This window comes from Myotis daubentonii, chromosome 2 (genome assembly GCF_963259705.1).
Source record: "Myotis daubentonii chromosome 2, mMyoDau2.1, whole genome shotgun sequence".
NCBI lineage: Eukaryota > Metazoa > Chordata > Mammalia > Chiroptera > Vespertilionidae > Myotis > Myotis daubentonii.
In genome coordinates this window covers 99679912-99691963 of record NC_081841.1, presented here as the reverse complement: position 1 = coordinate 99691963, position 12052 = coordinate 99679912, and the positions used below count along the sequence as shown (strand labels likewise).

The following is a 12052-nucleotide window of genomic DNA, read 5'->3' as shown; positions in this document are numbered from 1 at the left end:
TTCTGAAACTGGGTGCAGTTGAACATCAATGTGTGCTAGAAAATGTTGTATGTTATGTCTGTGTTATATTTTTTTCTGGAAAATAATGTAATTGTGACCTGTAAATTAATAATGCTTGTTTTTAATCCACTCTGGATACACAATTATTTGTGCTAATGAACAAGGGAGCTTTGGTCTGAATAACTGTAGCCAAGTCCTGTTAAGTAATCCCCCATTCCAGCCCCATATTGGCCATGGGGCAGCACATGAGTGTACATCGAACCCTTGCTATGTAACTCTTGATTCTGGGTAGTCGTGACATATAAGGGAACTTGGACTGGGGCTCAGTCCAGCCAAGGGTAAGGGAGACCCTTGATTCTTGGCTGATGTCATATCCATCCTTAAGCCCATTTTCTAAAATTGACAGTAGTGCTATGCCAAAGAGTAGGATTATTCCTGCTAACCTGTGCCTGTCCTATAGCCCTTGGCAGTGAGGCTGTGACCAAACCTAGTGGGGACATAAAGTTCCGAAGCTGGTCATAGGTTAAGGACACCTCTGTACCACACAGAGAGGTTACTACTTTGGTGTGAAGCTTTGGCAGTGGGGAAACTGGTTGATGAGCAGATAACCAATGCTAGGGATCTTTCTACATAAAGTAGCAAAGTGGTCATATGAAAAATTCCATACCACATTGTACTTAAAATAAGATGATAACAGAAATTCGGAGCTAAATGGAATTTTAATGACTACCTAGTCAATCTCAAGAAGCAGTCCTGGAGAGATAGGTCCAGTGGTTTGTGTTTGAGGCACCATTACTAACTTAACTCCCTGACAGTTTTAGGGTATTTCTTTCCATATGTATGTATGTAAACATATATAAGTCTTAGGGCCACTTTGCTGAAAATTTCTTTATCTATAGAATGAAAATGATCATAACATCTATTTGTTTTCAATTTTTATCCTGTCTGATTTCTAGATATTTGATATTAATATATAATTTGGATTTTTCCACTCTCCTTTGGGATTAATGCCTTTGCTTAATTCTTTCAGTGTTGCCAATAAGCAATGATTGTGACTTCCCAGTCCTATCCGGGTAGTAGAGTGGTTGGTATCTTATCCAAGGAGAAGAGATTAGTGCATATGTTGGAGGGGGAGGGGTTTAAGACTTCAACTCTGATTACAAATTTTGTTGCAGTTTTCTTATTGGCTCTCATCACTAAAAAGTTTTTTAAAAGCTCAAAGTCAAATCTTTGTAGCTTCTTCCAAAAATATCTTAGAAGGGTTGTTGGTTCAACATCCTTTGAGAAGTTACCTCATTTAAATACAGTGTTTGTGTATTTACTTTTCCACTTTGTATCTTTGTTTTGAGTGTACTGTGAAGTACATTTATTTAGTGAATGCCTTCGTTTTAAGATCTTAAAATCCAAAGGCTCTTCCTCTAGTGCCCTGATCCCATCTCTGGATTTAGAAAAAGTCCTTGGGAGACAAAGCTGTTCTCCTGTACCAGCTGCCAGTGAAAAGTGAAAGTAAGCAAACAAACTGTTGGGGTGAGACTAAGGAAATGTGGCCAAGTGATCTTTTTCTTTGTGAAAACTTGCAATTTTAACCAAAAAGGAGGAGGAGGAGAAAAAAGCAAGTAAAAGAAAACACTGTGGATTTTATTTGCCTCCTGTTGGAATGTAAGCTTTGTTAGAAAGGATACCATCACAATTAATTCCCACTTTCCACTGCTTTGTATCTCAATTTTCAGCATTTCACCTCTTCATCCTGAGTTCTTCCCATTCATTCCACTGTCTTCATTAGCTTTTGACTTGATAAAAAAAGTCTAGCAGCATTCAAGATGTTGCCTCAGAGCAAAGAGTTTTTTGAGTTTCCTAGAACAACACTTCTGAAACAGGAATGTGCATTGGCATGCCGTAGATCAGTGATGGCGAACCTTTTGAGCTCTGCATGTCAGCATTTTGAAAAACCCTAACTTAACTCTGGTGCCGTGTCACATATAGAAATTTTTTGATATTTGCAACCATAGTAAAACAAAGACTTATAATTTTGATATTTATTTTATATATTTAAATGCCATTTAACAAAGAAAAATCAACCAAAAAAATAAGTTCGCGTGTCACCTCTGACATGCATGTCATAGGTTCACCATCACTGCCGTAGATCATATTAAAATGCAGCCTCGATTCCAGGGACCCAGGTGTGGCTTGAGAACCTTCACTTCTAACTAGCTCCCAGGTCGAGCCAGTGCTGCTGATCTGTGGACCACAGTCTGAGGAGCTACACCCTAAGACACTTTCTTTGGGATAGTAATATGTGTTATTATAAAAAAAGAGTATTTTGGCTAAATAAGATTGGGCAATTCTATCTTAAACAAGGTTACACAGATGTCATTATTTGGACTAATTCAAGCCTTGTATATCCTGAGGATTTCCAAGAGGTAGATGTAATATACAGTGGTTTTCAAACTTTTTTAAAAATAGCCTATTTTATTTTTTTTAATATATATTTTTATTGATTTCAGAGAGGAAGGGAGAGGTAAAGATAGATATAAACATCAATGATGAGAGAGAATCATTGATTGGCTACCTCCTGTACGCCCCCTACTGGGGATTAAGCCTGCAACCCGGGCATGTGCCCTTGACCATAATCGAACCTGGGACCCTTTAGTTCACAGGCTGACGCTCTATCCACTGAGCCAAACCAGATAGGGCTCAAACTTTTTTTTATGGACCATATTATGCAACTAATACTCCACATAGGAAACTTTACCTTATGGAGAGTGGTCTACTCTGCAAACAATTTCAAGCAGTCTTTGGAGCATGTAATTTAATTACCACCTTTATTAAGAAAAGATATGCTCCTATCAAATGATCTAACCATTTAAAGAATTTGGCTCTTTTAAGTACTTTTTAAAAAATACTTGCAAAGGGAAGATTTGAAGGCAATCTGGTTTTGCAAATATGATTGTGTGCATACGCACGCATTTGTTGTAGATTATTGAAGCCCTAAGTTCCCCAGAAAACCTCCCTCAGCTGGATTGAAGGGTGGGATGCACACAGTCAATAGTGATAGCCACAATATTTAATGATAAGAAAAGCTTACAACATAGCACCTTGTCAACATAGATATTATAACTAATAATAGCTTTGCCTGCTGAGTTCACACTGTGAATTTTGTGGAAATTTACACATTATTATGGACCACGGGTTTTTCAGAGTAGCAGCAGCTTGATTGGTAACATTTATTAATCCCTAATGAAGTGTCACTATTGTTCTAAATACTTTGTAATATGTTCTCAATAACCCAATAAGAGTCGTTGGTCATTCTAGAGATTGGAAACAACTACCTAGAGATTTGGAAACTTTCCCTTAAGTAGTTGTGGTAGAGTGGATTTTGAACCTAGCTGGTCTGACTCACTTCACAGCCCATTACAGTAAGGATGCATTTCCTAATTATTGGCACTATCTTTTTTAAATCAACATTTATTGAGGGATGACCATGTGATCACTACTTTGCATATATTATCTCATTGTTCGCCAAGTTCCTGTCATGAACAAATTGAAGGAAACACAGTTGGTTAACAATTGTTTTACAACATAAAGACTTGCTCATTCTAGATAACTTGGAAAATACCAAAAAGTGTAAAGGAAATAAATAATCCATGTTATCTGGAGAAAACTTCTTTTAGGAAAAAAAGCAAAAACAATTTATTCATTATAGAGCATACAGGATGTCCCCCCAAAATGTATACACACTTCAAAAGCTGATAGCTCACTTTTGAAAATGAAGTGTATTTTAATAAACACTGCTTTATAATTATTCAAAGTGTGTGCATACATTTTGGGGGGATACCCTATATATACTTCATATAGTAAATGATATACCTATCATTTTCATATAGTAAAAGGTACATATTCACATACATATTTTTAAACAAAATTCCTCTTTTAAAGTGATTTCATAAATTAACAGTTAACATAATGCAATATCATAACTCAAATTTTTGTCATGCCATACATAGTGTGCAATCCCAACTCCATTTTTGAACTTAGCAACCTCTCTGGTATTTTTCTCCAGTAAACAGATACCTTTTTTAAAGCTTTCTGAAAATCTAACTGGGGCTTTGGGATTGTAATGAAAAGCAGCAAACGCATTCCTTCCACCTTCACTGAGGGTTGTTGACTGCACCTGATACGCTGTGAGAGTGTGTGGGTTTGGCATGTGCAGGTTTGCCTTAGTTTAGAATTTCCTCCCTGGCGTCCGGAGATGTGTGGAGCCGCCAGCCTCAGAGTTGCAGAGCGGTGAGCGCTCAGCAGGCTCTAGCTGGCGTGGTCACGGGGAGCCAGCGTCAAAGCTGTGAATAAGCAATTTCTGCAGTTACAGAGCGAGAGCCTGTGTGATTCTTGGGATGCTCAGTCATACCCCAGTCCTGCTCTGAGTGAGGCTGTTTTTCAAGAAGAAGGATGGTAGCTAGAGGAGAAATAGCAAGATTTTGGAGTCTGGAAAGCCTTCACATGGGTATGTGTGCAGAGAAAGAATTGTTTTGTTGTTGACTTGACTCTTTCCTTTCTGAGTTGCAGTGCTGTCTGCCTTTGCTGCTGCTTGTCAGATGTGTGCGTGTGTGAAAGCTCATTTGTCCTAGTCCAGTGCCCTGAGCATAGTTTTAGTTGTAGACGTACTAAAGCAAAGGCATTGATTTTGTTTATGGCAGAGCAGTTAGAAGGATATAGAGAATAATAAGAATCAAGAATGGATCTGGTTTTTATTGTGCTGGTTTTTGCTTCTGTTACATGGAGTTTCTTTGTACAAGAGTTTTCTGTCGGGTTCTGTAAAAATGTGCCTTGCTAATCTGGGGTGGGTAAGGTTACGGCTATGGATTGATTTTTCAGAAATACTGTTTTCATTTATTCCATGATTTCCACAATATTTTTGTGAGTATTGTCATTTATGCTAGTTTCTATTTAAATGTGAAAGAAATGTGGTACTCTTCTCACACTAGGGAGTTGTAAATTGCAATCCATATTCTTAAAAAAAGTAAAAAAAAAAAAAAAAAAAAAAAACACTGAAAGGACTTTAGCTGACTGCTGCACATGGGTACAATGTATGCTTTAAAGAGCCTTGCCTCTGTTTTTGCCTTAAATTAATGCCAATAACTCACTGAGTGCATGAGAACTGTAGCTGACAGCTTGAAGACAGCCTGGGCCTTGCCAGAGCAGTCTAGTTGGTAGTTTGTGCTTCTTCCTTGTTTTGATTGGTTTTCTGTGCTGGCTGAGAACAGACAGGGATGTGGTTATGGCTTCTATATCTGGCAGATTAAAAAAAAAAAAAAACAAGACCAGCCTGCACTCCATTTCACTAACCAAAAGTTAGAAAAAGAGAACAAAGTTGCCCAGTGATGTCTGCGTTCAGAACATACGCCTGCTTTCAGAGTGGCTGTGCTTGTGGACTTGAGTAACTGGGTATGATGGTCCCAGTGTCGTGGAGGAGTATGGGCTCATCTTGAGTCTGATGGGAGTAGCTGTGTTTATTCCAGCCAAGTGAGCAAAGCCAGTGTGGGGGTGAGCAGAGGCGGCCAGGCAGTCAGTGATGGTAGCCCCGCCATCCTGCTCCTCCCCCAGCATTCCTTCACTCCCAGGGCATGATTCCCGTTCTTTCCACACCAGGCACAGGCCGAGGGAAGCCTGGCCTAGCCTCTGGCTCTGAGTGGCATGATCTCGGAGCTAGGACCCAGCATGTCAGAAGCTGCTGTGCAAAGCTGTGCACACTCCCCCTCACCAGTACCATCAGGGCTCCTGCGCTCAGGCCCTGCCATCGTAAGCGCCTCTGTTCCCTTGATGAGCCTGGCTGGGAGGAAGGAGCTCACTGCTTCTCTGACTTGGAAGACCGGTTCAGTCTGTTCCTGAGACTAGGTGTACGTGTATTAAATGGAAATGAACCCTGGCCGGTGTGGCTAGTTTGGTTGGAGCATCATCCCATGCACCGAAGGGTCATGGGTTCGATTCCTGGTCAGGACACATGCGCAGTTTGTGGGTTCAATCCCTGGTCAGGGCGAATATGAGAAGCAAGCAACCCATTGATGTTTCTCTCTCTCCCTTCCTCCCTCCGTCTCCCTTTTCCTGTATCCCTCTCCCTCTCTCCCTCTCCCTTCCTCTCTCTCTAAAAATCAATGGAAACATATCTTCTAGTGAGGATTTTTTAAGAAATGGAAATGACAGCAAAATTCTAGAACAGGAGGAAGCAGAGCTACTGACTGAGGGCTCTCAAGCCATTGTGCTCCCAGGAGACAGTGGAGGGAAGACAGGGGGTGGATGCCTGACCAGGGCTCATGGCCCAGACCCTCCTGCCTTTCCAAGGCCCTGAATACCCATTTTACAGGCCTGTGTGATACAAGTCTAGGACAGGTTTTGGCTTTAACTTGAGAAGAGGGAAAATTATTCGTAGATAATTTAAAATAAAACTAACTACACCATTTATAGAAACAAAACATATTTTCAGGCTTGATGTAAATTAAGCTCAGTCATGAGATAACTTACTCCTCTCACTGCTTTGGGCAGCAGAAGTCAGCAGCGACCCTAAGGTGAGCACAGATGGAGGGGATTATGTCCAGGAGGCCCTTAGACATGATAAAAGTTATTAGTGAAGGCAGCAAGTCCACTTCTAGAATCCTTATTTTTGATGTTTATAAGATTCAAAAGTAACTGTATGGAAAGTGATTTGAAATCTATATTAGGCATGATCGTGACTTTTCTGACTGTCCTTTTAAATTCTAGATTGTGAAAGATGTTCCACTCTAATTCAGCCACTAACCCTGACTGACACGCAAGTTCTTATCCCCGAGAGCATCGGCGTTAGGCTTGGATATTAGGAGTTAGACCAGGGGTGGGCAAACTTTTTGACTCGAGGGCCACAATGGGTTCTTAAACTGGACTCAGAAGAAGGAGCTGCGGTCGTGTTTCCCGACGTTGCCATGTTAACACTGCTGCTGGTGAAGGAGCGGAGGGGAGAGCAAGAGAACCCTCCGCTCTTTCGGCTCCACGGGCCGGATAGAACAGCCGAACGGGCCGGATCCGGCCCGCGGACCGTAGTTTGCCCACAGCTGAGTTAAACACATAAACAGCTAGTGAGAATATTTTAGTTCAGCAGCTAACATATAATAGCAACATAATTGTGGTAAATGTTTTTAAAGAGCTAAGTCCACCATACTTCTAGGACATTAAAAACAGATCATGACCACAGGGGATCGGGGAATAACAGAGGAGAGCTGAGAAATCTCAGATCCCATCTCAAGAAGTGATGGCTAGACTGGGAAGGGGAGTTGGGATTGATCACCTGTTTGGGGTGGGGAAGTGGCTCTGGGTGGAGAGGTAGCATGGACAAAAGGATTTTGTCCTTTTGGTTAATACTAGGAACTCAGTGGCACACATGCAGCTAAAGCAGAGGTTTTCAGCCAATGAGATGAGAATCCGTTGCCTTCCAACTTGTGGCTTGCAGCGGGGACAGGCAAAAATATGAACACGTCCTAGAATGCATTTGAGCAGGTAGGTTTAAGTGTAGTCTGAAGTTCCCGTGCTTAGCCAGGCATCAGAAACCTGGGAGAACTTTTGAAAATACATTCTCAGCAAACTTCCCTCCTCTCCCCTCCCCTCCCCTCCCCTCCCCAGAACCTAATTCCCTTGTCCATGGGGCGGGGGGGGGGGGGGGGGGGGCAGGAATCTTTGTTTTTTTAAACGTGGCCCATGTGATTGGAGGCCATCAGTCCTGGAAGTGGTGTAGCATGTTTGCCATTGAAGATCACCCTCCTGTGACCGGTTCGTTCCCTCCGTGTCTATCGCCATGGCTTGAGAGTCCCCGTGATGATCAGGGTGTGGGCTCATAGTTTCAGCCCAGACAGCAGTGGCCTTGTGAAAGCTGCTCGCGGCCCTGAGCACCAGCTGCCTGCCTTCTGCCTGCGTTTGCCATTTCCGTTTGAAGATGGGAAGCGAGAATGAATGGCTTATCTCAAACTTGAGGAAGTCTGTCAGCAGGTTTTCTAAAAGAAAGGCATGTTTTTAACAGATTATTCTAAGTGTGGGAATTTCCCTGCAGTCAGTCTAGATTTAGTGAGGGAAATCCCCATGGAGGAGCTGCAGGGATGGGGAGAGTGCTGCTCTGAGGTCATTAGTGTTGGCGATGGCTTGGGCCCTTCATGACAGTAGCCAACATACGTATTGCCTTCCTGCCGACTGCCTGATTGTGAAGTCCAGGGTGCCAGTTCTTACCTTCCTTTCATTTTACAGAACCCTTCCACACCCACCTTGCCACATGAGGCAGGTAAGACAGTGGCGTTTTCCTCAGTTACAAATGAGAAAGCAGAGCCTCAGGGAGGTCAGGGCCTCTTCCAACTCGCCTCCCTGGGGCCCAAACCAAGGGCTTTGAAGTCCAGTGCTTTTGAAATTTTGTCACTCTGAACAAAAGCCCTTAAAATGAGCAAAAATAAACCAAACAAGAAAGAGACCTGTTGTATGTCCTGAGAAAAACTCCCACCAGGACATGAGTTGAGGGCCTGTTTTTTCTATGGGCATAACTCCTATAGGAAGTCCTTATACTTTGGCACGTGTTATATTATAGTTGTCCATTGTTGGTGATATTTGATATTTCCTGTCATAAAAATTCACCTTCATAATCAGTTGTCAAGTTTTGTCCCTTCAAAATCTCAGTTCAGACAGAAGGATGTTAAGTTTTCTGAGGAGTGTGGGAGCTATTTATTGCTGGCCTTATTAAAAAATGTAAACAATCTCTGATTGTATTTGCAACAGTGCCGCTGACTGAAAGACTGGCCTATCTTCTCTGGATCGGCATTTCTCACCAGGGCTGGAAATGTGGGCGGGCACCTGCTCATGCTGCACCTGCAGCCTGGGAAGTGATCAGGCCATTTAGGGAATAATGAAAAGTACTGAGTTTGGAGGTGAGAAGAAAACTGAGGGCTGAATCTTAAGATCGGACTGTGTGGAGCAGGAGGCTGGTAGGATAGATGGTGCCACACAAAGAAGGTGCCCAAATACAGTGTCTAGGAGACCCAACACAGCAGCCTTCCTGGAATACTGTTAAGTATGATGACTAAACAAGAATGTTAAAAATTCACTTTTTACAAATTTAGAATATCTATATATGTAAAAGCCAAGTGACCCGAACGACAGAATGACCCGTTTCTATGACGCGCACTGTGGCGGCTGCCTGGTCTGATCGGGGGCCCTGATCGCCCCCACCCCAACTTCCCATGGCCCCTCCTTCCACCAGCACGGTCCCAATTGGCCCCCATTGGTGTGGGCTGGCTAGAACCCACCCATGCACAAATTCGTGCACTGGGCCTCTAGTTTATACATATATATACCTATCTATGAAGAAGGTGTATTGTCTCAGAACTGTCCATAGCCAGAAATATGTGCTAAAAATCCATATGCAGAACTTTTAGATGATAAAAGATGTTCTCACTGGGCATGACTACAGCTTGTCTGCCCTCTTATCATTGTGTCTAGGAATTTAGGGTTTTAAACGTGATTTCAGTTTGCAATAGTCTTTGCTCCATGTTTACAGGGCATTTTCTTTTTTCCCTAAAATATATAACACTTTGTAATACTTTCAACAATAATTCTTTATTACTTTTTAAACTTTTTTACAATTTTATTTATTATTGTCTAAAGTTTTACGTACGTCTCCCTTTTCCCGATTGACACCCCCTCCCCCAGCCATTCTTACCCCAGTCAAGCCCCCACCGCCCCAGTAATTCTTTATTATTGAAAGTATTACATATGTTCCCTTTTTTCCCCCATTGACTCCCTTCAGGTCCTCCCCTGTGTCCCAAGCCTCAGAACCCCATTGTCTACGTCCATGGGTTATGCATATATGCATACAAGGCCTTTGGTTGATTATCTCCCACCACCCTCCCCCACTTTCCCTCTGAGATTCCTCACTCTGTTCCATGCTTCCATGTCTCTGGATCCACTCCGTTCATCAGTTAATTTTGTTACTTAGATAACACATATGAATGAGATTATTGTCTTTCTCTGACTGACTCATTTTCACTTAGCATGATACCCTCCAGGTCCCTCCATACTGCATAGTATTCCATGGTATAAATGTACCACAGCTTTTTTATCCACTCATCTATGGGCACTTGGGTTGTTTCCAGATCTTAGCTATTGTAAATTGTGCTGCTATGAACATAGGGGTGCATACATTCTTTCTGATTGGTGCTTTGGATTTCATAGGATATATTCCAAGAAGTGGGATCACTGGGTCAAATGGAAGTTTCATATTTAATTTTTTAAGGAAATTCCATACTGTTTTCCATAATGGCTGCACCAGTCTGCATTCCCTCCAGCAGTGTACTAGGGTTCCTTTTCTCTACATCCTTGCCAGCACTTGTCATTTGTTGATTTGTTGATGGTAGCCATTCTGACAGGTGTGAGGTGATCCTTCATTGTTGTTTTCATTTGCATCTTTCTGATGATCAATGACTTTGAGCATTTTTTTCATATGTCTCTTGGCCATCTGTATGTCCTCTTTGGAGAAGTGTCTATTTAGGTCCTTTGCCCATTCTTTAAATTGGATTGTTTGTCTTCCTTCTCTGAAGTTGTATGAGTTCCTTATATAGTTTGGATATTAACCCTTTATCAGATGTATCATTGCCAAATATGTTCTCCCATAGAGTGGGCTCCCTTTTCATTTTGTTGATGGTTTCTTTTGCTGTGCAGAAGCTTTTTATTTTGATGTGGTCCCCTTTGTTTATTTTCTCCTTAGTTTCCTTTGCCTTAGGAGATGTATCTGTAAACATATTGCTATGAGATATGTCTGAAATTTTGCTGCCTATGGTTTCTTCTAGGATTTTTATGGTTTCACAACTTAAAGTCTTTTAGCCATTTTGAGTTTATTCTTGTGTATGGTGTAAGTTGGTGGTCTAGTTTCTTTTCTTTTCTTTTTTTTTTTTTTGCATGTATCTGTCCAATTTTTCCAACACCATTTATTGAAGAGATTCTCTTGACTCCATTGTATGCTCTTGCCTCCTTTGTCAAATATTAATTGAATGTAATGGCTTGGGTCAATTTCTGGTTTCTCTGTTCTGTTCTATTGATTTATATTCCTGCTCTTGTGCCAGTACCAGGCTGTTTTGTTTACAGTGGCTTTGTAGTATAACATGAAATCTGGTATTGTTATTCCTCCATCTTTTTTTTTTTCTTTCTCAAAATTGCTGCAGCTATTCGGGGTCTTTCACAGGGTCATTTTAAAAATGGCTTTTCCACACTGGTTTATTCAATACAAGTAATAATACAGTTGGTGAGGGTGCAGAGAAATTGGAACCATGTGCACTCTTGGTGAGAATATAGAATGGTGCAGCCATAATAGAAGACAGTGTGGGTATTCCTCCAAAAGTTGAAAATAGAATTACTATATGATTCAGTATTCCCACTTCTGGATATATTAATATATCCAAAAGAATTCAAAGCAAGATCTTGAAGAAATGGGTGTACACCCATATTCATAGCAGCATTATTCACAGTAGCCAAGAGATGGAAGCAGCACAGACAGATAAGTGGCTAAAGAAAACCTGGTACATGCATACAATAGAATATCATTCCTTAAAAAAGAAGGAAATTCTGATACACTTGACTAAGGAAATTATATTAAGTGAAATAAGCCAGATACAAAAGGGATAAAGACTATATGATTCTTCTTATAGGGAGTATCCAGATTTATAGAAACAGAAAGGAGAATTAGTTTAGTGGGTATAAAGTTTCAGTTCTAGAGATCTGTCATACAACAATGTGAATATACTTAACACTATGAACTGTATACTTAAAAATGGTTCAGATGGTTAATTTTAATGTGTTTTTTTTTTTACTAAAATAGAAAGAAGGAATGAAAAAATTTCTCTTGTATTTTGAGAATATATTTTCCCTAATTTTGCTGAAGTACAGTTTGAGAATTTGTAGTAGCTCTACATCATGCAAAATTTCATTAAAGTCCTCATTATTAACTCTGATCTATAGTTGAATATTTTGAAGCCATTGAAGTTAGTGGTTCTACATCCAT

At 41.0% G+C, this 12052-nt stretch overlaps 1 protein-coding gene across 2 annotated transcripts in view; it reads left to right on the top strand.

Annotated features, from left to right (window-relative positions):
* The window catches only part of SPATA13 (spermatogenesis associated 13), a 158136-nt gene that overhangs the window by 118475 nt on the left and 27609 nt on the right, over window positions 1-12052 (top strand). The window contains exon 1 of one of the 2 annotated variants that reach the window (XM_059684000.1): window positions 4131-4501. The exons of the other annotated variant lie outside the window; for it this stretch is intronic. Within the exon in view, the coding sequence (XP_059539983.1) occupies window positions 4447-4501 (55 nt within the window). The 5' untranslated portion in view covers window positions 4131-4446. Of the gene's footprint in view, window positions 1-4130; window positions 4502-12052 lie in introns of those variants that run through there. 2 annotated transcript variants of the gene reach the window in all.